At 41.9% G+C, this 27,137-nt stretch overlaps 2 protein-coding genes across 2 annotated transcripts in view; one reads left to right on the top strand and one right to left on the bottom strand.

Moving 5' to 3' along the window:
* Positions 1 to 8,936, top strand: part of IGF1R (insulin like growth factor 1 receptor) — a 275,725-nt gene extending 266,789 nt beyond the window's left edge. The window contains exon 21 of the mRNA XM_060260047.1: positions 377 to 8,936. Within this exon, the coding sequence (XP_060116030.1) occupies positions 377 to 743 (367 nt within the window). The 3' untranslated portion in view covers positions 744 to 8,936. The remainder of the gene's footprint in view (positions 1 to 376) is intronic.
* Positions 8,199 to 26,395, bottom strand: PGPEP1L (pyroglutamyl-peptidase I like). Its single transcript, XM_060260054.1, has 6 exons — positions 26,234 to 26,395; positions 19,330 to 19,382; positions 12,222 to 12,338; positions 11,438 to 11,667; positions 9,492 to 9,656; positions 8,199 to 9,066 (listed from the first exon to the last, which is right to left on the bottom strand). Exons 1-6 carry the CDS (start codon positions 26,265 to 26,267, stop codon positions 9,009 to 9,011), a joined length of 657 nt encoding a protein of 218 aa, XP_060116037.1. The 5' UTR covers positions 26,268 to 26,395; the 3' UTR covers positions 8,199 to 9,008.
* Positions 26,396 to 27,137: the final 742 nt, after the last annotated feature.

The following is a 27,137-nucleotide window of genomic DNA, read 5'->3' as shown; positions in this document are numbered from 1 at the left end:
GGTGGACAGTGGAATTCTAGGAGTTCTTATGCAGTCTTGCTCTGCGACATACTTGCGTGGCTAATATGTGGACATTTTCCCTTTCAGCATCTTGCTGTCACACAGTAGTTCTGATGCTGCATGCTGCCATCTGGATTGTACCTATGTTTGGCTGGTTTCTTGGGAGGAGGCAAAGGAGGCATATGACTATTTTGCTCAGGGTTTTGTTTTGAGGGATCCCCCTTTTGGCAATTAGACTTATTGCTTCCCCCAACCAGGGTGAAGTCTTTGGCCACCTGAGATGTCAGAAACTGAAGCGAATGACACTCAACATATCAAAACCAAAACGGTTATAAAGCGGTAACACGAGTGGTTGTTGTGTCTCTTTCTTTCCCAGTTTTGAGCTGATGCGTATGTGCTGGCAATACAATCCCAAGATGAGACCCTCCTTCTTGGAAATCATCGGAAGCATCAAGGACGAGCTTGACCCAGCCTTCAAAGAGGTCTCCTTCTTCTACAGTGACGAGAACAAACCCCCCGACACAGAAGAGCTTGACTTGGAGACGGAGAACATGGAGAGCATTCCTTTAGACCCCTCCTCGACCCTCCAACCTTCTGACAAACACTCAGGACACAAAGCAGAGAACGGCCCAGGCGTGGTGGTCTTAAGGGCCAGCTTTGAGGAGAGGCAGCCGTACGCGCACATGAACGGGGGACGCAAGAACGAGCGAGCTGTGCCTTTGCCCCAGTCTTCGGCCTGCTGACCTTTAGATCCAGGTTTTTGCAAACAAGTTACATGCGCGTGCATTTGGGGGGGGGGGGAGAACAGAAAGCAAACAAGAAAAAAATAACAATATATTCAAAAGCCTACTGTACCTCAGTGGATCTTCAGAACCGTCATAGCTGCACACAGGAGACTCCTCTCTTCGTTTAGAAGTTGAAATAACATTTTTTTTTCAATATGCAAGCAGAAGATTGTTTCAGAAAAAGAAACTGTATGTGGGGCGCACGGTCAGCCTTCGAAAACTCTTAACGTTTAACACTTAATAGCACCACAAAACTTGAGAATCTGACGTGTGTCTCCCTTTTTTTCCCCTCTCCTCTTTCTCTCTGCTTCATAATGGGAAACATATCTGCGTGAAGTTCAACTGTATAGCACTTTTTTATCACATCAAAAGAAAATCGCAGGCCAGCTGGCTTTCCGTTTACCCCTTGCGAGTACCTGCCTAATACTGTAGGTTGTTAAAACAAAAACAAAACAGGATTTAAAGGAAAAAAAGGACTGGATTTTTAATATTATTCCTTAATCTTTTTAGGCTCACATAAAAGAATAAAGAAGGGCCATTGTTTGTCCAAGCTGTTAACAGTTTTCGGCGCTGCCAAATTTTGCCAAAAAAAGAGAACTTTTTCTTTTAGGTTTATTTTTTTTCCATAGGCATAGAAGGGGCAAAGTAATCAGAGGCTCCAGTTAAATGAAATACTGACCAGTACACTCGATTCAATCATACACTGGCATTCTTTTTGTGGGGGGGTGGGGAGTTCAAATTCTCTGGATACTTTTTCCAGCAGGACAAAACCTGATTATTATTTTTTCCTTCACGCAATTGAGACCGTAAGGGGTTGTTGAGGTTTAAATAAAATACACCCCCCCCTTTAGTTGAATTCTGGACAAAACTGGCGTTGGTAAGCCAAATTGGAGGAGGAAGGGGGGGGGGGAAGATATCTCTTGTGCAGCACTTCAGCAGCACTTCAAAAAGGAAATAAAGGCAGAAAAAAACCAGACGGGATTTTCATGCGCTGTTCCTGCTGTCCTTGGTAGGCTTGCGGAAAAAACAAACAACTAAGAGAAACACACACATTGGAGGAGAACACCTAATTAAATGGATTCAAGCATCTAACACTTTGTCAACCTTTTTCTCTCTGTTATTAAGACTTCAAAAAGGTCTTGCAGTTCTATGTTAGACCATGGATCATTTGCATACACATTCGTCTTTTTGTGTCACTTTTATAACTTTTTTACAGTTCAGATACTCATCTATATGTCTGTACAGAAAAAAAGCTGCTATTTTTTGTTTATCTTTGTGGATTTAATCTATGAAAAAAAAATCTTCAGGTCTACCCTTTCTCCCTTTCCCTTGCCACCCCCGTATCCCATCCACCCCAGTTCCCAGAAAATTTCTTATGCTTTGTACTTTAATGTGTAATTTCTGGGGGGGGGGGTTGTTTGCCTGTCCTTGCTTTCCCAACCTGAAACATGATTTGTCATGAACTGTTCAATGCCTTCTATAAATGATTTCTGCTTTTATTTCTCTCTCTCCCTTTCTGCTAGTTGTTTGAACAAGGCTGTTTAGGGTTAAAGCACTCTCTATGTGGGGTGGGGGTAGGGAGTCAGCTGCTGGTTAGACTCTTGGTGTATCCTGGCCGAGGCTGTCTCCTCCCTGTGACCCATGGTATTCTCATTTTCCTCACCACCCTTTGCCCATACAGCACCCAAGTCTGTTACAGTGCAAGGTATGATGCAAACTCAGGTCAGGGGGGGAAGAAAGGTTAATTCTTTCTAGTATTCATTGTTCATATTAATTGATGTATAGCCCCGCCCCGGCTCCCGCTTTGTATTTAGGTTGTGTTTCAAACAACCGCACACAGAAACCTACATGCATATGTATCAATTGTTGGGGTTTAACAGCTTTTGAGCCGCAGATATCTGGCTTGGGGGTCATCGTTATTATTGCTATTATTATTATTAATTTTGAAATGAAACCTTTTTTAACGCTTCCATCCCATCAATGCCATGTAGTTCTCAGCCAACAGTAACAAGGTTGGGGGAAAGTTTCTGAAAGAAGGCCGTGGCCGATAGAGCTAAACAAATTATATGAGAATTTGCTGGAAGGCTTTGCTTTTGCCGAAAGTGACCGGTGGTTAAAAATGGCAGCTGGCTGTACATGCAACCGAACTGTTCAGTTGTGGCAGCTGCAGATATCTGCACAAGCTCCCACTTGGCAGTTCAGACCAAACTCCTGAAACAAAATTAACGGGAGCTCTTGAATTGAGTTGCATATGTCTTTAGTAGAGAAGATTAAGGTTCCTGGTGGTGAGAAATCAAGGGAACCTTCATATTAACTTCAACAGCAAAGAGGCGGTTAATCCAACTACAGTCTTTCAGCAAAAAGAAGGGTTGTCCTGGGATGGAAATGTTGAATTGTTCTGTGTTCATTCTCTCTCTCGCGTGCTCTCTTTGGTTTTGCTTAAGAACAAAGAATTTAAAAAAAATATAATTGCTAGATGTGACTGGAGATAAGATATGTTTGTAGTGCTTTTTTTTTTTTGCTTGTATAGCTTCAGTCCCAACATCTTTTTGCCTCTGTCCTTTAGTTAATATTTTCCCTTTTAAAAAGAAAAAAAAAAGAAAAAAAGAAAAGGTATTCTATGTAGGATTTTTCTTTTTAATTTATTTTTGTGTTATCAGTTTAAATCACTGTAGAGATGCCCCATGATAAATTTAAATACTGAGATAAGGGTTTTTTGAGTTACGACAGGGGGACAGTTTTTTTAAAAAAAATTCAGACATTTATCTACCTCACTTATTTTTTTTTTTGCGTGTATATATAAAAATATACATCTCACATTTCTCAGCAGCCGACAATATACTGTTGATACTGGTAACCTCATTCATTGTACAAACCACATCCTCCAGGTTTTGGAGAAGAGGTCACATCTGAATCAAAAAGATCACTTGAACAAAGTTAGTAGTTGCTGCTTTTAAAACAGTCAAAACCGAGCACTTTCATGGTGTGTTGAGGGTTGACAACAATTGTTTCAGTGGGTCATTTGAACTAAAAAAACCAATAGCTGCTTTTTAAAATAGTTCTCATGAAAAGAATGGATTGGCGACCACCCTGGAAGACTGTTCTGGTGCACTCTAGAGGAATGCACAACGCAGATCTTTACAACTTTACACAGTCAGGTCATCTGACCTATGAATTAGTGGCTCTCTCTAGGGTTTAAAATGAGTAATTTGGTAATGCATTATTCAAGTATCCCAGCCCTACACAAATTTTGAATGGTTGCATTTCTAAATATGGAGGAGAGGACAATGCTTATGTCATCAAGTACCACAAGCACTGAAAAGAAGAGTGTTTGAACAATTCAGTACCTAAAAATGATTTGGTTCTTTGGCCCAATCAAAAAAATTGATGTCACCAAACCAAGAATCCGTTTGCTTTATATCTTCTTTGATAGCCACTTCTGTATACCCACTTTGAAGATGATGTATTATATCCTCTCCTCCCCTCGCAGTTGTCACTGCAAGAATTCCTTGTGGGTATCTGAATAATGCTTGATTTGTTTGAGATGTGCAAGGCCTTTCAAATGCATCTCTGTGGTTACATTTGTCCCTTTGAGAGAGCATGGCTGTCCACTTCCGGGGGCGGGGAGTGGAGAGATGAAGCATCCTTATGTTTCCCCTTGTTTTAATTTCATTGATCAGAAACTTTCCTGCCTGGTGATCATTTTGCCGTTTCAGCGGTGGCCTCTCCTCTCTTGCACATATTCATCTCCACAATCCGTGGGGATCCTCAGATCTTTCAGCTGGCTAAGAGGGTTTTTGTTAAAACTGTCCGAGTTATTTTTTTAATTGTATGTAGGTGGTTTTGAAAATATTAGGAGAGAACACTAATATTGTAGTGCCCATCTTAATATGCGTTTCAGAAGCATTCAAGTATAAAGGCAGTCATGTGACTAAACAAATGGGTGCATGTGATTACAGCAGCCCGTCTGGACCAAACCACCTCAACTCTACCATTGTGTTCTGCACTCGCGCAACATCTGAACTAATTCCATTTTGGTTTCCACAGCTCTTTCTCTACTGGTATTATGGTGGGGGCGGGGGTGTCCCAGATCACTTTACCTACCTGGTATTTCTCATACAGTCCTTTTTACTGAAGTAAATGTTATTTATGCATGTCAAACATTAGTGACTTTAATGTTGGCTTAGTAAAGGGCACAAGACTTTGCCCTTTTCTGCAAGGCCATTGTCTGGCATGGGCTGGAGAGGTTTGATATGAGTTTGAATTACAACTGTAAAAATTCAGTTCATATGCCTAATGGTAAGCTTAGAAGACCTACCAAGATGTGACTAACCAATGGAGACATGTATTGACTTGGAGGAAGACAGAAAGATTAATTATTTGGGCAAGCATGTAACCTTTAGTCATGTTGAAGAGTTTTGCTGGATCCAAACAAGGGCCCATCTAATCCGGCATTCCATTTCCCACCATAGCAGCCATTGTTTTTTAAGAAGCCCACCTGTGGCATGAAAGCAGCCATCCTCCTCCATTTGTCCCCTTGCAATTTAGCAGTAAATGGTCCGCAAACATGCAGCCTCCATTTAGCAATCATGGAGATAGACATGCCCTCCAGGTGTCTACTCTCCTCTCAAAGCTGTCTGAGCTTGTGGCCATCACTGTACCTTGTGGCAGGAAGTTCCATACATTATGAGTGAAGAAATTCTTTTTGGCCTGAATCTACTAATCAGTTCAATTGGATGAATCCTAGTTCTCCTAAATATGAAAGAGAGAGAACATTATACCGTATGCAGTTTTTAAAATAACCTTGCACCGTGTTTGCTATTTGTGGCCTGTTGGCCATCATGTTGCTTGTTCACCGAGTTTAAAGACAGAAATCCCTTCAGTCTTCACCATTCTTGATATAATTGGGTGTCGTCCACAAACTTGGCTACCTCACTGCCCACCCCTGAATCCAAATCATTTTATGAATAAGTTAATAATGTGATTTACTTGGGAGAGATGTTTGGCCAGGGCTCGTAATTCCCCAGATAGCCCCTCTCCAAAACACTTTTCGAAGTTTGGTTGGCTACCTTCCAATTCTCCAGTAAGGAGGCTGATTCTTATTGACAAAGGTCATATTTTTATTAAGATCAATAGTTTTCATATTTAATAACCTTGTATGCCGTCCAGACACGGTAACTTGCTATTTCCTCCCCTTAAATTTATCAATATGCCCTAGAAGAATTTCATCTCGTGTTCTTTGACTTAGTTGTTGAGAAACCTTCGTCACAAATAAGCGATTCAGGTGCATCTGTCATTGTGAGGTTCTTTTCAGTGGTGTGCAGAAGGTGGTTTGGTTTCAGAGGAAGGAGGCTGGATAAAGACAGAAGTGTTGCATGTGTAGTTCAGCTTGTTTTGACAGTGGCTAGGCACAAAAGCAGAATGTAAGCCAGGCTGGCTTCTAGTTAAGCGTTGGCCTTTCCTCAACACTTCTGCCTCTTGAGAGTGTTTTCAAATGAAGTTGGAGAGCACTGATGGCTGTTCTTGGTGCACAAGCTGTTTGCCCAGGACTGAGCACCAGACGGAACTGCTGTTGAGATCCTCTGGAGACAGCCGAGGGTTGTTTAGCACAATCCGTGTCTGAATGAATGACACTCCGAGTTGTTGGTATAATAATTTTCTATATAGTTATATTAAAACTTTCCATTCCAATAGTCAGTAACACTTTCTTGTTGCTCTTTGATTTTGTTTGTCAGCAATGAACTTAAAACACTGGGGCTACATAACAAATTGCGGGAGCCACAGGCGATCCACTCCTTTTCGACTAGTGATGAACTCCAGATACTGCAACTCAAACTCTTTTTTTTTTAAATTATTTTTAAAAAAATGTCGGGTAAACTGAATTGACAAAAGAGTCCATTAATATCAGTTGACTTTTGTGTGTGTGTGTATGTGTGCTGGTGGTGCTGAAGATACAGAACCCCTGGGTGATAGTCAAGAAGGTTTTGGACAGAGTCTCAGGTTGGACATCTGGTTGGTTCTGAGTTGAGGAGCTTAACATTTCTTTTCATTGACTTTGAGAACCATAATGAGGGCTGTCTAAAACTGCAGGGAGAATCCAATGCAAGTCTGTGTGTGAAAACAGACGTGTGGCAGAAATACTGATCTTATGGAGACAAAGAGAGTTTGACTGAACTTCCAAGTAGTTGCGCAGACACGAATACATCTATGCCCAGAATTGACACATTTTGTTTGGAACGTACAGAAATGAGAGTTCTCCCTTCAGTGTCTTTGCTGGAGAACGAAGTACAACCATTGCTCATTGTGACACATTTACCCTGATTCGGAGCCCCATGTGAATGTGGAGCTCCTGTATACGTGGAGTTCTCTATTTACTTTGTTAGAAGGCAGTTCCATTCTATGGTGCTGTGCTCTCCCTTGATAAAAATGGAAGAAGCTCTTGGTGAGATGGAGGAGTTGTTCTTTGTATGCATCGGGACTGCTGGATTGGGCAGCTAAGAAGAACTTGAAGTTGTGCCAGTTCCAGATGGCTTTCATTATATGTACTGCATGTGGAGTGTGTGTATGGAAAGGTGTGTGGTTGTCATCTTTTTATTTTGTATCCTTTGTTGACTAGCAATCCATTAGCATTTTCAATGGGGCTCTTAAAGTCCAGTAGATTACGGGTAGTCAGTTGACAAAGATTGGGTTTACAAAACAAACAAAAAACCCTAATTACATATTTCATTGCATTTTGTAAGTACATAGAATAATTTTTTTTATAAAAAAAAGTTTGTAGTTTATAAATGCCTACAGCTAATTTAAAGGGCACTTTTCAGTGTGGATGTGTGTATATGTGCGTCTGAGTAGGTATGCGAGTGTTTTTTGGTTGATTTTTTTTTTTAAGGATACCGGTTTTACTAGTTAGCTTTACAATATGCCAAAAAATGGATCCTGTACCAACTCAAGGTCATGGCTCATTCCTTGCCCAAGCTTTGTGTCCCAGTACAGAGTAAACCCAGAATATGTTCTGTATCTTCAGTAGCCTGGTCTTCCAGAACCCTCTGAATGGGTGAGATCATTTCTAATTGGTCATTTCACTTTTACTGTACGAGTGCAGTTAAATTTAATAGGTTGGGGGGAAACCTCATTGGTTAAGGAAACAGAATTAAGTATTGCTGCTAAGCAGTTCTTAGCTATGATCCTAAACACAGTTCCTTAGAAGTAAATTCCACTGAAATTAAAGTAACTTACTTCTGAGTAAGTGTGCTTGGGATAATGTTTGCATTATTTAAGTACATGCTTTATTGTTGTTGCTTAGGTTGATTGAAGGATTTGACTGCATAGTATGTAGATGGCATGGTGAAAGACAATTTTCAAAAGTTTTCACTGAATGAAAGACAACTGTTTACAGGTTCCTCATCACTTTATTCTAATAAACAAAAGTGGTTTTGTATGCAGCCTATACAATTTATGTAGATTATTTAGCAACATTAAAGCTTTGTTTAAATGACCATCACAATGTCCCCTATTTATTATAATTATTTAAACAAGAATACCGAAGATCCTATTTCTTTTCCCCAAAATAACATGTTCTTTCCCCTTCTTACCTGAAGGATTCTGGATAGTTTTGTTGCCTTTTTCAGAATCATTTTTTTTATTTTTCTGTTTTCTAAACCAGTGAGGTTTGAGAAGAAAGGACTGGCCAGAGATCTTCTACCTCTGGGACAAAAAAAAAAAAAGTAAAAACAAACAAAAAATCAAACTAGAAAGTGCTATGGAACTGAATGCATTTGCAAACACATTTTCCAAGTTACCTTGTTTAAAATATAAAGTTTTTTTTAAAAAAAATAAAAAATAAAACGGTAATAACATGGCCAATTTATTACATAAAGACTTGCTGTGTATAAATTATTCCTAAAGAAATTCCTGTGTTTATATTAAAATGAATCAGTAGATGAAAAAAAAATTCAAAATGTTTTTGTATATTCTGTTGTAAGAATTTATTCCTGTTGCGATATACTCTGGATTCTTTACATTATGAAAAAAAGAAACCTTTGTCTATTTTGAATGGCTGAAGCTAAAAGGCTCCTTTAGTTTCTCTTACTCTGCTTTTTTCTAGTAGTTACAGTACTACATGATTAAGTTAAATAAAAAGGATTCTGTATGCAAGTGTGTTTCGTGTGATGCTTTTATTCACTGTCAGACGGATACTTAAAAGGGTTCAGAACAATAAACGTTCCTTCATTTCTTCCAGGGGTTTTCTTGTTCACCTTCTGAAGGTTCTTTTTTGGATTGCTCTCTGCAAGAACAAATCACATAAAATTCAAAGATCTCCTTACCAAAATTAGAATTACAGAGATAGGAATATTTTAAAGTCTCAGTTTAGAATTAAGCATTGCTTTCCACAGTGTTCCCAGACAGTCAAAATGTTTGCAGCCTTTAACATATATATGGAAGGGTGTCTTGAAATATGTGCTCCTTCCATCTTTGCAAGGCTCTGTTTTATACAGACAGCTCTTGTTCCCCCAAAGGAATTGTCCTATTCCATCCCTTCTTGTGAGCGGAACGTCTTACTCAACTGAAGGTGGAAGTTCGTACATGTGGGAGTTCCAAGAATACACGTAAGACGCTGGGTTTCCAGTTACTTTTAAGTTTAATGCTTTCATGGCCAGAGCAAAATATGCATTCTATTATAATGGAGTGTCTTGTGGAACCACTGTTTACCTGCTTTTCCACATGCATTGCTTCAAAATTTCTAAGATAACTCTCTGCAGTGCTTTTCCTAGAAATTCTGTTGTTACCCACTTGGATAGTGGAGGCACGTGGATAAATGCAGCTCTTCCGTTACCATAGTAAAGAGAAGCGTAATAGGTATAATCACAGACATACCTATGATGCAGAAAAGGGTACTTTTAAAGCTATGCAACCTAATTATAAACATTTTAGATCTATTTTGTTACCCGTGACTAGCTTGAATGCATTGCATCAAAACAATGGATAACTGGAGACTATTTAAAATTATACAGGCATACCTGGTTGAAATTGGGACGCAATCCTGATTCAGTGATTTCTTTTCTTATTCATTTCAATCAGGGATGCAAAGAATTTTCTTTACGTATGCAGGTCAGTTTTTACCACTCAACTAATGGAGCACTTTACATAAGCAGCATTTCTGCACAACGTACTGTGTGCTTTGGGTCAAAAGGCTAGCTTGGAAATATTCCATCAGAGAAGAGAGAGAAGATTCAAAAAGGTTTGTCTGAACTCGGGGTCTTTTTTCACCCTTAACGCCTTTTCCCCTGTGCTGTAGTTTTAGGATGCAACTGGGGAAGAAGAACGAGCTTTCAAATCGCAATCAGCTCATGGCAAACCGCATCCATGCACTAAAGACAAGAGATGAACAAAAGTGGATTGCCATTGCCTTTCTCCATGTAGCAACTGGTCTTCCTTGGTGGCCAGTTTGGTGTAGTCGTTAAGTGTGTGGACTCCTATCTGGAGAACTGGGTTTGATTCCCCACTCCTCCACAAGCAACTGCTGGAATGGCTTTGGGTCAGCCATAGCTCTCACAGAGTTGTCCTTGAAAGGGCAGCTTCTGTCAGAGTTCTCTCAGCCCCACCAATCTCACAGGGTGTCTGTTGTGGGGGAGGAAGATAAAAGAGACCCACTCTGAGGGTGGGATATAAATCCAATATCATAGGACCAAGTCTTATGAAGAAAGGCTGAAGGAGCTTGGCATGTTTAGCCTGGAGAGGAGGCAGCTGAGAGGTGATATGATCACCATCTTCAAGTACTTGAAGGGCTGTCATATAGAAGATCGTGTGGAATTGTTTTCTGTGGCCCCAGAAGGTACGACCAGAACCAAATGGTTGAAATTAAATCAAAAGAGTTTCCAGCTCAACATTAGGAAGAACTTCCTCAGTGGAACAGGCTTCCTCAGGAGGTGGTGGGCTCTCCTTCCTTGGAGGTTTTTAAACAGAGGCTAGATGGCCATCTGACAGCAATGAAGATCCTGTGAATTTAGGGGGAGGTATTTGTGAGTTTCCTGCAATGTGCAGGGGGTTGGACTAGATGACCCTGGAGGTCTCTTCCAACTCTATGATTCTGTGACACAATCAGGCCAAACTGCGCTAACTGGGTCCCAGCTGGGGGAAGAGAGGTTTTCTTTCCTAAAATGCATCAATCCAAAGCCTTTGAGGTGTTGAATAAGGTCCATTCCTGGCAAAGAGGAAACATTTCCAGAAGATGGTTGTTTTCATAATACCTGATGTGAGAAGTGCTAGTATCTGATTGTTTGCTGCTGAATGATTCTAGATACGTCAGATGGAATAAATATCCTCCATGAATTTGTCAAGTATTAGATTGTCAATTTCAATATAATTTCTCTCAGGTGTTACACTTTTGTTGATGCTGTCAGAATGGTCTAGTCAGTTCAGTGTCTTCAAAGACTTCACAATATGTTCAAGTAATTTGAAGGTTGAAGAACAGGAGATCAGTTTAATGCTGTTCGGGATTATATAGGTCTTGTTGCAATTCAGTATTTTCATCTGTTTTAACACCCCCACCCTCTCCCGGGTACTTCCAACTGGTACACGTTTTCTCAGAAAAAAATTTCTAATGGAATGACATCTCCCACAATAGATATTGGCTCTTGAATATACCAAGCATTTACCTTCCTGCGTCTCTGGAAAAAATGGCATCGATCCCTTCTGCCAGGAGGTTTTTCCACACACTCTTCATATTAATCGTTGACTCAATTTTTTCTGGGCCTTCAGAGACACAACAGCCATCTTCTGGGAGAAACCCACAAGCATCTCTGTCTCTGTAGCCTTTGTTCTTTCCACACTGCTCCAGAATGATGGTGGCTTTGGAAGCCGAAGCCAGGCCAACGTGAACAACAAACTGTATGTCATCGCCCCCGCAAGAGAAGGTAACAGGAAATTAAATTAAGCCCAGTTTTGCCCTACAGTTTATAGCTTTGCCTCAGGTGCACCAGGTCTTTGAAGCAAGTCCAGAGAGCTCTTTTGTTTCCTTTTGTTAAACTTATTTGCCCTATGCTATGAACGCTCTGGCTGGCTCACCTTAGCATAAAATGGGCTCCATAAGGATGGGAAGGAACTGGACACCCAAAAACAACTTCTAGTTCCTTTGATTTAAGAATGTACTTCGTTGTGTGGACAAGACTATTTGTGTGTGCTTTAAAATGCAGCCTCAACAGGTTCTTCTGACTTTTTATGCATCCCTTAAGCTCCATTTGACCTTTCCCTTTATGAAAGTTCAGATACAGGTACAGAGTGGGTAAGCTGTGTCTTGTGCTTGTAACTAAAGCATATAGACAGACTTGATCAGATCCAAGTTTCTCACAACCATTTCCCTGAATGCTAATTCTAGCCACCCCCTTTGATTCACCGTTAGCTTAACGGAAATAAAACCCTGTTGTGTGTATCACCACTTACGTGTGGCTGACGTGTTGCCCATATTTCACAGACAAGCTCTTTTGCTTTTTGGTAAACTGCTGGTAGTTCTGCAATGTGTAGGTTTATTTCATTGCCAAGGCCAAGTTTGGACAGCTCCTATGAGTGGGAAAAAAACCCAGCATGGCTTGTGTTGCGAAGTATCCAACTTATTCTGGATAAAGTTTGCAGAGAGGGGGGGGGAGCAGAATTGAAGGAAAAATACAAAAGTGATTGCAGCATGCAGCTTAGTAGAATGAGTTTTCTGAAAACTTATGTCTGTTGAGTGGGTTTGCAGCAGATGCAGGCAATCCACACGATTTTTAATGATAGTAGAAAACAGTCCCATTGTGCAGGCAGAACATATATGATTTTAATGTGCTTAACGGACAAATCTGGATATCAAATTTTAAAGCCTGTATTGTTGCTGAGATAAATCATTAGGTTCCAGGTAACCACCTTTGCCAACATTACCTTATCCCAGGGGGCCAGAAAACTTTTGTGATTAAAAAGTCAAATAGCATCAAAATTCAGAGCATAAGATCTGCAGAAAGTCAGTGTAAGAAAGGCCGTTTGTATAACTGAAAATACGCATCTTAACAATTACTGATAACTGATGGGTTGATTAATAATCTTTCTGCAGTCCAAACAATGGTGGTTGTGAATCCTTTATTAGGAAGTAACGTGTCCGCTCTTGCAATAATTAATAAATATACAGAGAAGTCATTACCGACCCATGGGGTGATGTTACATCACCTGACATTTTCTTGGCAGACGTTTTAAGGAGTGGTTTGCCATTGCCTTCCCAGTCATCAAAAAAAGGTAAAGGAAAGGTCCCCTGTGCAAGCAGCAGTCGCTTCCGACTCTGGGGTGACGTTGCTTTCAAAACGTTTTCATAGCAGACTTTTTACGGGGTGGTTTGCCATTGCCTTCCCCAGTCATCTACGCTTCCTCTCCCCCTCCCACCGCAAGCTGGGTACTCATTTTACCAGCCTCAGAAGGGTGGAAGGCTGAGTCAACCTCGAGCCGGCTACCTGAACCCAGCTTCTGCCGGGATCGAACGCAGGTTGTGAGCAGAGCTTAGGACTGCAGTACTGCAGATTTACCACTCTGCGCCACAGATTTACCACTCTCTGCCTAGTCATAGTACTTTGTAAAAATCTAAATCCAATCCGAAATGTTAGACTTAAGCAGGAAATCCAGGAGACATGGAAGAAACCACAACTGAAGACTTCTTCAGTACCAGGGTGTGAGCAGGGCAAACTTCTCCTCGAAGACTGTGGCTTCCTGAGTCAACTGTTACAACCATTTCTTTGTCAGCGGAAACATTGATTAGCTCTGCTCGGTAAACCGTTTGACACAAACAAGCAAACAATTCCTGCAGGCAAAGTAAACACGTTAGGAGAACACAGCCAGCTGTGTTTTTTCCTATGACACGGAGGAAGGGTCGTAGAGAGGCCATTGAATCATCTTGCATAAGAATGCTGTCTGTCTCCCCCCACCCCACCCCACCCCCTCGCACAACCCATAGCGGCTTACGATTGGCATTCTATCTTCTCTCGCATACTTAATTTTTGCTCTATGACTGGTCAGGTCATGGTCAGATGACCAACTGAAACTATGTCCCCCTCCCATTCATTGGCCAAGAATAATGTTTGGTCATGGAGCCACTGTTTGCTGTCCATGTACTCTCAAGAGATCATACTTCTCAGTTCCATTGACTAAGATGATAATATGAACATACATATGAACATATGAAGCTGCCTTATACTGAATCAGACCCTCAGTCCATCAAAGTCAGTATTGTCTTCTCAGACTGGCAGCGGCTCTCCAGGGTCTCAAGCTGAGGTTTTTCACACCTATTTGCCTGGACCCTTTTTTGGAGATGCCAGGGATTGAACCTGGGACCTTCTGTTTTCATTGTAATGTAGGGCCAGCTCCATTCAAACAGCTCTCTCGCAAAACAGCAGATGTGGCTATCAGGCCCAAACAAGGGAAGAGGAAGACGGAATTTGGGCTTCAAGAGTGACACAGATTTGTGAACATATGAAGGTGCCTTATACTGAATCAGACCCTCAGTCCATTGAAGTCAGTATTGTCTACTCAGACTGGCAGCGGCTCTCCAGGGTCTCAAGCTGAGGTTTTTCACACCTATTTGCCTGGACCCTTTTTTGGAGATGCCAAGGATTGAACCTGGGACCTTCTGTTTCCCAAGCAGATGCTCTACCACTGAGCCACCGTCCCTCCCCTAGAAAAACTACACTACAGGACATCATCAATAGGTCCCTGATTGAAGGGATCTTTCCCACACCTCTTAAAGAGGCAGTGGTCCGTCCCCTCTTAAAAAAACCATCAGCAGACCCGGCCACATTGGCGAACTATCGGCCGGTGTCAAACCTTCCCTTTCTGGGTAAGGTCATAGAGCGGGCGGTGGCGACTCAGCTGCAGGGATTCCTGGAGGACACTTCCGCACTGGATCCATTCCATTCCGGCTTCCGGCCAGGTCACGGGACGGAAACAGTTCTGGTCGCCCTCATGGATGATCTTATGCGACATCTGGATCAGGGCGGCTCTGCAGTGCTGCTGTTATTAGATCTGTCAGCCGCTTTTGACACGGTTGACCACCAGCTACTGACTGACCGCCTCACCGATGTGGGGATACAGGGATCTGCCTTGCAGTGGCTGACTTCCTTTCTCCAAGATCGGGGACAAAGGGTGGTGATAGGGGAGGAAGCATCCCAGAGGCACTCCCTTAGTTGCGGGGTGCCGCAGGGAGCAGTCCTATCCCCGATGCTATTTAATATCTATATGCGCCCCCTTGCCCAGATTGTCGGGAGGTATGGACTGGGTTGCCATCAATATGCGGATGACACCCAGCTCTACCTAATGATGGGTGGCCAGTCTGACTGTACCCTGGAAAACCTAGACCTGGCATTACAAGCCGTGGCCTCTTGGCTCAGACTGAGTCGGCTGAAATTGAATCCGACGAAGACGGAGGTTCTCTACCTGGGTCGGGGCGGTCCGGGGAGAGAGATCCAGCTGCCGGCCCTTGACGGGGTGCCACTGATACCGGTCCCCAAGGTCAAGAGCTTAGGCGTGCTCCTTGAGTCCTCCCTTACAATGGAGGCTCAGGTGGCAGCCACTGTTAGATCTGCCTTTTTCCATCTTCGGCAAGCACGGCAGCTGGCCCCTTACCTGGAGCGCAGCGACCTAGCGACGGTAATCCGTGCTACGGTCACCTCAAGAATAGATCACTGTAATGCTCTCTACATGGGGCTACCCCTGACGCTAACCCGGAGACTACAACTAGTGCAGAACGCTGAGGCACGGCTGTTAATGGGGCTACCACGACGGGAGCACATTCAGCCAGTGCTGAGAGAGCTGCACTGGTTGCCTGTTGTGTTCCGAGTTCGCTTCAAGGTGTTGGTACTAACCTTTAAAGCCCTTTATGGTCAGGGACCTGCCTATCTACGGGACCGCCTTTCCCCATATATCCCCCAGAGAGCACTGCGATCAGGGACAAAAAATCTGCTGTCTGCCCCTGGCCCAAAAGAAGCCAGGCTATGTGCAACAAGATCCAGGGCTTTCTCGGTGGCAGCACCAGAACTTTGGAACACCCTCCCAGAAGCTATAAGGGCCCTGCGGGATTTGTCGGCGTTCCGCAGGGCCTGTAAGACCGAACTGTTTAGACAGGCTTTTCTGGTTGACTGAAAATGGGCTGCCACCGGACATCCTACAGAAGCTGGCGATCATAGTCAGAACCCAATACCGCCAGACTGGATTGAGACAGCGCAAATAGTTTTAAATTGATAAGTGAATTATGGTTTTATATGTTTTATTGGATTGATTGTTTTTATGATATTGTAAGCCGCCCTGAGTCCGCTTGCAGAGAGGGCGGGATATAAATGTAAAGTAATAAATAAATAAATAAATAAATAAATAAATAAAACATGGCATGGATTTATCCTTTCACAGAAGCAACTTGTCTCTCATAAAGGTAGTTTTAGGCAGGGGTTGCCAAACTGCAGCTCAGGAGTCACATGTGGCTCTTTCACACACACTGTGCAGCTCTTGAAGCCCCCACCACCCCATTAGACGGATTGGAAAAGGTATTTGTCTTTTTAAATCACTTTTCCAAGCCAAGCCAGCGAGCAGCTTGGAGAATGCATTTAGAGTTGCTTTCTTTCCACATCTTCTCCCTCCACGTATTTCCTCCCTCCACTTATTCCTTCCTTCCTTCCTACATCTGATGTTCATGCCTTACGGCTCTCAAACATCTGACATTTATTCTATGTGGCTCTTACATTAAGTAAGTTTGCCACCCCTGGTTTTAGAAGACAGCTGTGTTGATCTGCAGCAGAAGTCTTAGAATTGAGTCCAGCAGCAACAAGATTTCCAGGCTATAAGCTTTTGAGAGTCAAAGTGGTATTTATCTATTTTGAGAAAATTTATATCCTGCCTTTCTGCCCTAACGTGGGCCACCAAGGCAGCCAACAAATGAAAAAATTGAAAAAAAAATCTTTTAAAACCACCCTACTCCCTCAAAAAAACTACACAAAATTAAATCAATTGAAAACAGAGATTAAGATGTATGCAAAACATAAACACAATAATGAAAACAGCTACCACTGGCTTCAGTTTCAGGGAGCAACCAATTTGAGTCTGCACTAGAAGAGTTAGATCCAAAGCACCTTCAAGACCAAGGTTTTTCGGGTATGAGCTTTCATGAGTCAAAGCTCCCTTTGTCAAAACTGTCTCTTGCTAAGCAGTGTCAAGTGCACACATTCCTACCACCGAAAACCTACAGAGATGACAGTGGCTGGACCTGCAATTTCCCCTGTGAGAAACAGCAAGAGTTCTGTTGCTGCCTAATTTTCAAAGCAGAAACTTAGGAATTATGACTTACATAGGGGCTATGAACAGTGTTCCATCTAAGCTGAGTTAGAGTGAGCTAGCTCACAGTTTTTTAGCCTCTAGCTCACACATTTTTTGTCTTAGCTCAGGAAAAATGGCCCCAGAGCAAACTAATTTATGCAGTGGTCAAATTGCTCGCTCACAACTTTAATGCCTGTAGCTCACAAAGTAGAATTTTTGCTCACTAGACTCCACAGCTTAGAGGGAGTACTGGTTACGAAGATAAACTAATGCCATTAAACTATGGTTCCAGGCCTTCCCATCTTTACTCTTGGGCCCAGGGGTAAAATTAAGCTGGTATGAGCAGGTACTAAATGCTGGTAAGAAAGTGGTTGGAATGAAATCTTTCATCTTCTACTTTGAGCCATCCAAGAGACCCTGTACTGGTAAGCAGTTAAAAGTTATTTGTGCTGCAGGATTTTGGCATGTTTAATTATAGACTGTCTTAGCTTATTGTTACATAATTTTATGGCATAGCAGGAGACTGACAAGATTCTACAAAAATATACATTAATTTGTTCTTGCCTCTGGCTTTTCTAACTTCAAGATAAAACCAGACATTATTTTCAACACAGATAATATTATGATATCTTACATAAACTTCAGGATCAACAGAAATAAAAAAAGTAATAAGTAGAAGAATTGTCCTGAAGAATATTTGCAAGGTTTGGCGCACCATTCAAGGTGGGGTTGGGATAATTTATTACGCCACCAGAGATTACTAGAATTTTGAAACAAGCAAGGATGTCCTTTTGTTGGTAGCCTGATTTACTTTCAACCTCATTGTTCCACTAAGCACCTAATGGGCACCAGATGCTGCTTTTTGTTATTCAATGCAGAGTCAAAGCGGCTTACCAAGTCAGCCCCCACGCATGTAACAACAATGAACTGTCACATTCATAGAACACAAGTTACTTAACTCCCCAAATACCTGCTGTCAACATGGTGGAGAGAGGGACAGAGCTACGGTTGCAAGCCTCCAGGTGAGGCCTGGAGACCTCCCACTTTTACAACTGATCTCCAGCCGGCAGAGATCAGCTTCCCTGGAGAAAATGGCTGCTTTGAACCGTGGCATTGTACCCTGCTGAAGCCCCTCCGCTCCCCAAACCCCGCCCTCTCCCAGCTCCACCCCCAAAAATCTCCATATATTTTCCAACACAGAACTGGCTAACCCTAGGCAGATCTGGTGCTAACAGCTATGCCCTGAACAGAAGTAGTCTCCACATGCAGGTAGGTATTCCTTTTCTGTTACAATTACTCCCTTCTCCCAATTTCTCCTTTAGATAATTTAGTGTCAGATTCAGTCACTGAAGAAGAGTCCCGTGGCACAGTGGTAAAGCTGCAGTATTGCAATCGAAGTTCTCCCCTCACAATCTGAGTTCGACCCTGGCGGAAGCTGGGTTCAAGTAGCCAGCTCAAGGCTGACTCAGCCTTCCATCCTTCCGTGGTCAGTAAAATGAGGACCCAGCTTGCCGGCGGGCAAGTGTAGATGACTGGGGAAGGCAATGGCAAACCACTCCGTAAAAAGTCTGCTGTGAAAATATCATGACATCACCCCAGAGTCGGAAACGACTGGTGCTTGTACAGGGGACTACCTTTACCTTTCAGTCACTGATAAAATGTTCTTGACAAATGACATTATTAACTTTAACTAGTTCTCATTTCTAGGCAGGTAGCCATGTTGGCCTGCACCAATAGAACAAAGTTAGAGTCCAGTCACATCTTTAAGACCAACGAAGTTTTATTCAAGGTGTAAGCTTTTGTGTGCACACACACTTCCTCTTGTATCTGAAAGCTCCACACCTTGAATAAAACTTCATTGGTCTTAAAGATGCCACTGGACTATCTATGTAGCTCATCTTGCTATCTGTGTAGCTCATACGTATGCCTTAAATCTCCTCACTAACTGTGTGCACAATTATGATTCTCCAGGCTGCTTTTAACAGCTTAACTTACATTGTTCGCTTCCATTGGCATCATTTCTCTTGCAGCAATTTCCTTAAATTTTCAGGGTTTTTTTTTAAAAGACTATCACAAAGAAATCAGCTTTTACTTCAGGTAATAAAAAGCACGAGGTTATAATCTGCATCTTGCTCTTATTTTTTCCTAAAGGAACTGAATTTGGTGCTGGATATGTAATCGTTCCAATTTTTAGTATATATGCTGGTGAAGAGAACATGGATATGTAATCTCTTACCTTCACTGCTGCCCAGCTAGAGTTAACAAGATGCTGTCGAAAGGGCCCAAACCCTGGGAGAAAAAAATAAATTAAAAAATCAGCAACATTATTTATAATGCTTGTCCCAGTGGTCATACTGGAGCCTCCAGTCTTTTTGAGGCTGTGGGCACATTTGGAATTCTGATATGGCATGGTATGCCCAGCCACAAAATGGCTGCTGGTGGAGGTGGAGCCAGCCACAAAATGGCTGCTGGTGGAGGTGGAGCCAGCCACAAAATGGCTGCTGGTGGAGGTGGAGCCAGCCACAGAATGGTTGACACAGCTTCATTTAAGATCACTGTCTGTGGTAGCAGCTGCTGCCAAAGAAACATTTTTTAAAAAATGTGTAATCAAATCTTCATTAGTCAGTCAGAAGCCTTGCTGGACAAAAACCCTCCCTGGCCCCACCCACTTCCTAAAAACACTGGGTGGGCACTAGAAAAGGTGTTGGCAGATGCTGTGACATCTATTGGCACTGTGTTGGGGACCTGGGTTAGAGCATCTGCTTGAAGCACAGAATGGTCCAGGTTCAAACCCCAACATTTGTTATTGAAATGATAAGATGATGTAAAGTTTTCTACGAGAGACCCTGGAGAGCTGCTACCAGTTTAAGTAGGCAATAGTGACCCTGATGGACCAAGGGTCTGATTCAGTAGAAGTCAGCTTCATGTGTTTATGTGACTTACTTGTCACATGCTAATTTTTGTTCATGGGCTGATCTTACATCTAGGAAGACTGAATTGTTTTCTACTCTCAGCCTGTCCCCACATAGAGGGTTTGCCCCAGTTTCATGTCTAAGCTGCTGCAGGGTCTTCTGGAGCATCCATACAACATTATTTCCCAACTTTCTGCTTTCTGTGTTCTCCCAATCCCGTCTTGCTACATTAATTCCAAAAGCCGCTTTGGTACAAGGTTTTGGGAAACATCACGGTCTTTGCACATTGTGTGGATGGAAAGGTGCACATGTTTGCAGATCCTGCTGCTTTTCCTTCCTTCATTCCACTCAAGCTGCCACCTCACCCCCTCAACACATTAAGAAGATGGTGATTTCTCCTCTCCTGCTATATCACATATGTAGAGGTGCCAGCTCTGGATTGTGGAACTCCAGGATATTTCGGAAGTGGTGCCTGAGGAGGGTGGGGTTTGGCAAGAGAGTGGGTATAATGCCATAGAATTAGGGTTGCTCACCTAATCTAATGTGGCTCCACCTAATAGGCTTCCATTATTACAGTTTAGCTCCAGATGACCAAGATCAGTACCCCTGGAGAAAATGGCTGCTTTGGAGAAAGCCCCAGGGCTTAACAGAGATATTGGCTTCTTATCTCACGACACATGCTAATAAATACACACGAATAAAACTAAGTTGGTCTTAAAGATGCAATTGACTCCTATTTTGTTCTACACATGGTAATGTCATTCAGTTCCTGCATCTGTTCCACACTCTTTTATCTTACTGCATGCTAATTTGCTGCTATTCGCAAATCTTACCAATTAACTTCATCCAGTCTTAGCTATATTTACTACTCAGGCACTTATGCAACTTGATTCTATTGGGCCCTTCCTGGCAATACCCTCCTTACCCTCTATACTTAATGGTTGGTATCTTCTGTTTTGACGTACCTAAAGAAGTGTGCATGCACATGGAAAGTGTGCATGGCCAGAATAAAACGTTGCTGGTCTTAAAAGTTGGCACTGGAGTCAAACTCTGTTCTGCTGCTTCTGACTAACCCAGCTACCCACCTGAATTTGGAGACCAGTTGTAACTCTAGGAGAGTTCCAGCTACCATTTGGAGAACTATACAGAAAGAGATGGCTATACAGAAAAGGAAAACAAAAGGAAACAAAAATGAAAGGAAACAAGACAAGGAAAAAGGAAAACAAAAACAAAACAAAAGGAAAAAACTGTATAAAAGTAACAACTATTGATATAAGTCTTGGCTTGCTACTCTATATTTTGAGCTTAGCACAGACATTTTGAATCTGACAAAGGGTAACTCCTAATGGAAGACTGTTGATCTCTGAGGCTCCAACTGCAACTGTCTATATAACAATTGTAAAAGCTGGAGGGTGTCTAATTATAAATTTGAAGGCAATACTGGGCATTCCATTATCGGATTCAAGGCTTTACCTAGTGTACTGCAGCCTGAAGAAGGCAAATGAAACGGATAGTTACCCAGGCCATCCATTGCTGCTGCTGTTGCTGTAACATCAACCCTCTATTGTAATTTTGCCAATGTTGTTAAAATCTGACATCTTGTGTGCAGTGTTTTTTGTCAATAATATCGAAAATAAATTGTTTCAAAATATAGAGTAGCAAGCCAAGACTTGTATCAACAGTGTTACTTTTATACCATTTGGAGAAAGGCAAGCCTACATCCTTGAGAAGCCTTCCAATTGGGTCTTCTATCAGACTAGAATATAAATGTCTGTTTTGGGGTAAGATTTTTTTTTTCCATATTTGTATCCTACTCATTTCCAGCAAAGACATGAGATACATGAGATTTGTCACATTTTAGCCTTACAAACCCATGGAAGGCCCTTTAGGCCAAGAGGAAGTGATTGGTCCAACACAATCACCCTGTGAACTTTATGACTAGGTGGGATTGCTCCCCCCCAATCCAATGCCCTATCAAGTGTACTACAGAAGGAACAGAGAGAATTTTTAAGATACATGAATCCAGATATGAAGGGGCTTTATCACATTTTATATCAGTTCCACTGCCCTTTCAGGGAAATAATAAGCAGCAATTGCATGTGCAAAGTTGTGGAGTGTAAAGTTCTGTACAGAGTAAACATCAAGCCCTGAGCTAGCTAAGTGAAATGTGCACAGCTGCAACTATGGTCATAAGAAACCCCTGCTGAGGGTTAAGCTGTTCTATGAAAAGAAGTGACTTCATTGTGAGAATGTCTCCATGTAGCTGGGTACTCACACCAACACAGATCATATTGGCAGAGTATTATTAGGCACTGTGTAATAAAACCAGGATCAGTGCCAGTGAGTTTGCTTCAAGCAGGTGAAAATGTTATCAAGGCATTCACTGATGACTTGCTGCAATACATCTAAAATGCACCTGCGTATCTTCTGGACATACTGCTTGAGAACAAGTGCAAAGCTACTATCAGCAGGCCTCACATAGGAATCAATGTCTTGATTAGATGCCAGTTTTGCAGAAAGAAATAGAAGCTTCCCCCCCCCCCCCCCTTTCCCCAGGAACCATTGCAAGATGGCAGCTGCCAGTCTGTAATGTTAAAATAATGCAAGGATGGTCTGGAATGGAAACACTTTATCAGAATCCACATGTCAAGGCTATAGACTATTTCTGACTTATACAAAACAGATCTTACAAAACTTGCAATAGTGGGGGGAAAGTAAGACTTAAAAAGTCAGGCAGGTGTCTTAGGTTCCTTGCTTCTCAGCTTTATTTCCCCAGTATATTAACCACTATATTAAGGGCACTTTAAAATTTACAAAGGGACTGGATTTGGAAACCCAATGTGGTGTAGTGATTAAGAGAGTGCAGCAGGGCAGCCAAACTTGCTTAATGTAAGAGCCACACAGAATAAACGTCAGATGTTTGAGAGGTGATAGACAGGAACATAAGATATTTGAGGGAAGGAGGGAGGAAAATAGATTGGGGGAGAGAGGTGGAAAGAAAGCAACTTTAAATGCATCCTCCAAGCTGCCAGCTGCTTTTGTTTGGAGAAGTGATTTAAAGAGAGAAATGCCTTCTCAAAGCTGACCAACAGGGATGTGGGGGCTCCAAGAGCCACACAATATGTGTAAGCCAGATGTGGCTCCCAAGCCACAGTTTGGCCACTCTTGATGTATAGTATCTGTGCGATCCAAGTTAGAATTTCTACATGCTGTAACCCTGAGCCAGTCACACACACGTTGTTTAACCTACCTCATGGTGTTGTGAGGATAAAATGAAGGCAAGAATGTTGTAAACCAGGAGTGTGGAACTCATCTGTTACGTGGGCTGGATATAACATAACTGGGATTTTGTGGGGCCAGGCCATGCATGTCTTAAAACGTATTGCCAGGTAGCAGAGATATAAACTTTATAAAGGATACAAATACAATTAAAGATATTATTTTAACTTAAAATACAAACATGTTTAAAACTCTTGCAATATTCTGTTTAAAATGGAAAGGAATAGTGTTATTTTGCAATGCAATCTTTAAAATAAAGTATCAAGACGAAATACAAGGATCACAGCAGAAACTAAAAATACAAAATGTTCTGAGCCTTGGAAAACATGAAATGGCTGGGCACTGCAATCCCCGCCCCCCCCCCCCCCCGTCTACTCAGATTGGCAAATTGCTCTCCAGTGTAATATCCCTCTTTGGCTGTGAGTTCCCAGGTTAAAGTACTCACTAGACAGGTCCATTCAGTAGAGACAAGCTGGCTCAAAGTATCAATCCTTATTTGCAAGGGGACCACTCTATCAAGCAACAGGAAAGTGAAACATGCTCTGCTCCGCTGAAAATACATTGCAGCACAGATAAAGTTGCAAGTAGTCTATCTAGGCACAGAGACCTTAATGGAAAATCCATTCCACATTTTCTTTGCAGCTTTGCAAGCCCAGAAGAGCTTCCTGCTGCAGCCAGCAAAGACAAAGAGGAAGGAGCTGGGAACTTCCGCAAACTCAGAGTTTCAAAGGGTGAGGACAAGAGGGGGAGGGGGAAAAGAGCCATGGGCCTGATTAAAGCCCACATGTTGCACTTTTGACACCCCTGACGTAAACTGCTTTGTGTCCCCATTGAGGAGAGAGGTAGGGTATGAATGAATTAAATACATTTGTGAAGTATATCTGTTTCTTTGCACAACTGATCCACATGTTGTATCTTCCCTCTTCCATTTTCTCACAACTAGTCTCTGAGGTAGGTGCATCTGAGAGAATGTGACTGGCCCAAATTCAACCAGCAAGCCTCCATAGTAGAAGCAGAGATTTGAAATGGAGGGTGCTTTCACGCACACAAAATAATACATTTTCAATCCACTTTCAATGCAATCTGCAACTGGATTTTACTGTGTGAAATAGCATAATTCACTTGCAAACAGTCACTGAACTGAATTGAATGCATTATTTAGCATGTGTGAAAATGTCCAGTCTCAAGATCCACTTGAACCACTGCACCATGTCAGTGGAAAAGGTGGAATATCACTTTTCCTAGCTCTGATGGGTATTTGAACAAATCCATTTCCTGAGAATCAAGGCCAACCTTGATCTGCATCTGCAGTTATCAAAACACATTTCCATGCAAGCCCCCAACAGTATTTACTCCGCCACATCTCTCCTTAAAATCACTTATCAAATAGTATTATGGCTTCCTGGTGAAATTGAAGAAAACTCTTGTAAAATGGGGGTTAAGCCACAAGTGATTCCTAGTGACTCCATCCAAAGGCAAGAGACAAGCAGAGGTGGTTTGCCATTGTCTTCACATGCATAGCGACTCTGGTTGTCTTTGTGCCTCTCCCATGCAAATACTTTGCTCTCAAGTTCTGATAAACTCAGGCTAAACTGGGCTATTAGGCTGCGTTTGGATCATGAGGATGTCAAAATGAATTCTTGGTCTTATATAAGGTGTCTTGTGTCTTCTCTGCCACTTCCCCATCCTGGTTAGTCAAAGTTATGGTTGGAGACATCTGAACTGGTTCTGCCTGCCTTGCAGCTATTTTAACAAGCCCTAAAATAATCTTAAGATGTGTTTAATTGAAAACAGCAACAAGCAGGTTCTCTTTGATGTCCCTTCAGGCTCAGGGCTGTGTCCTTAGATAGCCTGTAGTGGAAAATTATCCAACAACTCACATGTCAAGCCTGTGCGTAATGATTGCCTTTAGAACCGACAGGGGCACAACAGAGAGCAACAGTGTGCTGCGGCATTCCAGGAGAGTTTTAACCTTTTAAAGCTCAATCGCTTCCCTGTAATCAGTTGCATCTGAAGTGGTGATACAGCATTAACTATAAGCGGCGAGAAAATGTCCAAATCTGTCTCTGAGGAGTTGTGCCAAGGCATGCTCCTTTGACACACTAAATTTTATTTCATTTATTCTGAATTCATTTTTTTAACCCAAAAATTGCCTCTTGGTGTGCTTTGAAACTAAAAACTGAAACCTGATGTTTCACAACTGTCGTTTTGACATTGCTGATTTTAGTCTCTGATTAAGTGCGATTCGGAAGCAGCTGTGCTTGGGTCTCGTTTATGTTTTTAATGTTTTTAATGTTTTAACTATGTAAATTATGTGAAATGTTTAATTTTAACTATGTAAACTGTGTGAAATGTTTAAATGTTTATATTCTTATGTTAGATTTTATAAGCTGTAAGCCGCCCTGAGCCACCTGGTGGGAAGGGCGGGATACAAATTACAAATAAACTAAACTAAACTGAATCTTTTAGGCAGGGCTCTTTTCCCCTGGGGGAACGCAGAACCTCTTAGTGGGAAACAAAATTCTCAAGAATGTTTAAAAGTTCATGAGGGCACCCATGTGTTCCGCATTCCTTTCCCTCTTGAGAGTTCTAGCACCTCTTTTTCCAGAAAAAAAAAAGCCCTGCTTTTAGGTAACCCTTAAACAGTTTTACTTCAGGGTTGCATGATTTGGACAGGAAAGGATGGCAACATATATTTTCAGAGGCAACAGGAATAGTAAACAAGAAACCTACTTGGACAGAGGCAAGCCTTCCCCTCCCCCTATATCATTTGATTTTCTTAGCAAGTTGCAGCAATGAGATTTTCTTTTTTGAACATACTAGTATGTCAGTTGCTAGTTTATCTCCTTCTTGCTGCATTCCACCCTCCCTTTTCTTGATAAAGAGCAGTTTGATTACGGTAGCCATGTTGGCCTAGAAGATGAAGTAATAAAAAAAAAAAAATCTTACCAGTAACAACAATCGTATTTGAGCTGGCATCCATTTAACTTGGATCCTGAATGTGAAATATGGCAGTTTTTCACTTCCCAGCCCCTATCATCAATCCACTCTTCTAATGACAGCTTGCTTGATCAGGAAAGTCTGTGTCATATCTTTTCTCCATCTGTTCTAAAACGTCCATCTGCCTATTGGTCAGTGGAAGAACACTTCATCAAGGAGGGGTAGTTGTGATTTCACTTGATTATTTCTAATTGGCTTTATTTTCAAGCATCTCAATGGTTTAAGAACATGAATTACCAAAAATATAAGACTCCTCTTATGGTTTTATTTCATTTTAGGGATTTATAATATAATGTTTTATAAATGATACAGGTCCATTCAAGATTCTGCCAAAGAGACTGTACTAATGTGATGTTCTACATATATTATACCTGGATATAAATTCTGTGTGGAAACAATAAAGATGTTCAGTTGAGTTCAGGGCTTTTTTTGAGCAGGAATGCACAGGAATGCAGTTTCAGCTGGCTTGGTGTCAGGGGGTGTGGCTTAATATTCAAATGAGTTTCTGCTGGACTTTTTCTACAAAAAAGCCCTGTGCAAAACCATGGTGATGTCAGGGGTGTGGCCTAATGCAAAAGAGTTCCTGATGCGCTTTTTTCTACAAAAAAGCCCTGTGCAAAACCATGGTGATGTCAGGGGATATGGCCTACTATGCAAATGAGTCCCTGCTGGGCTTTTTCTACAAAAAGAAAAAAACCCTGGATCAGTCCAATTTTATTATGGTCAGCAACCAGATCCAACTGACAACATTATCAAGTACACAGGAATGAAAAAGTGAAACTGAAGTGGTACTTCTCTGCATGTCAGAGCGCTTAGGTGCAATAACAATCACAGAAATTTTGTTATGGGTGGA

The sequence above is a fragment of the Heteronotia binoei genome, chromosome 19 (genome assembly GCF_032191835.1).
Source record: "Heteronotia binoei isolate CCM8104 ecotype False Entrance Well chromosome 19, APGP_CSIRO_Hbin_v1, whole genome shotgun sequence".
Classification (NCBI taxonomy): Eukaryota; Metazoa; Chordata; class Lepidosauria; order Squamata; family Gekkonidae; genus Heteronotia; species Heteronotia binoei.
The sequence above is the reverse complement of the archived record's forward strand: the minus strand, read 5'-3'. Positions and strand labels throughout refer to the sequence as shown.

Excerpts from the sequence above, each read along its gene's own strand:
- PGPEP1L (XM_060260054.1), bottom strand. The coding sequence starts at position 26,267 with ATGGATGCCAGCTCAAATACGATTGTTGTTACTG. Across the intron at positions 12,339-19,329 it reads CTAGCTGGGCAGCAGTGAAG|GAGCTGTCCAAACTTGGCCT; the intron begins GTAAGAGATTAC and ends TCCCACTCATAG. Across the intron at positions 9,067-9,491 it reads CAATGCATGTGGAAAAGCAG|AGAGCAATCCAAAAAAGAAC; the intron begins GTAAACAGTGGT and ends TTGTTCTTGCAG.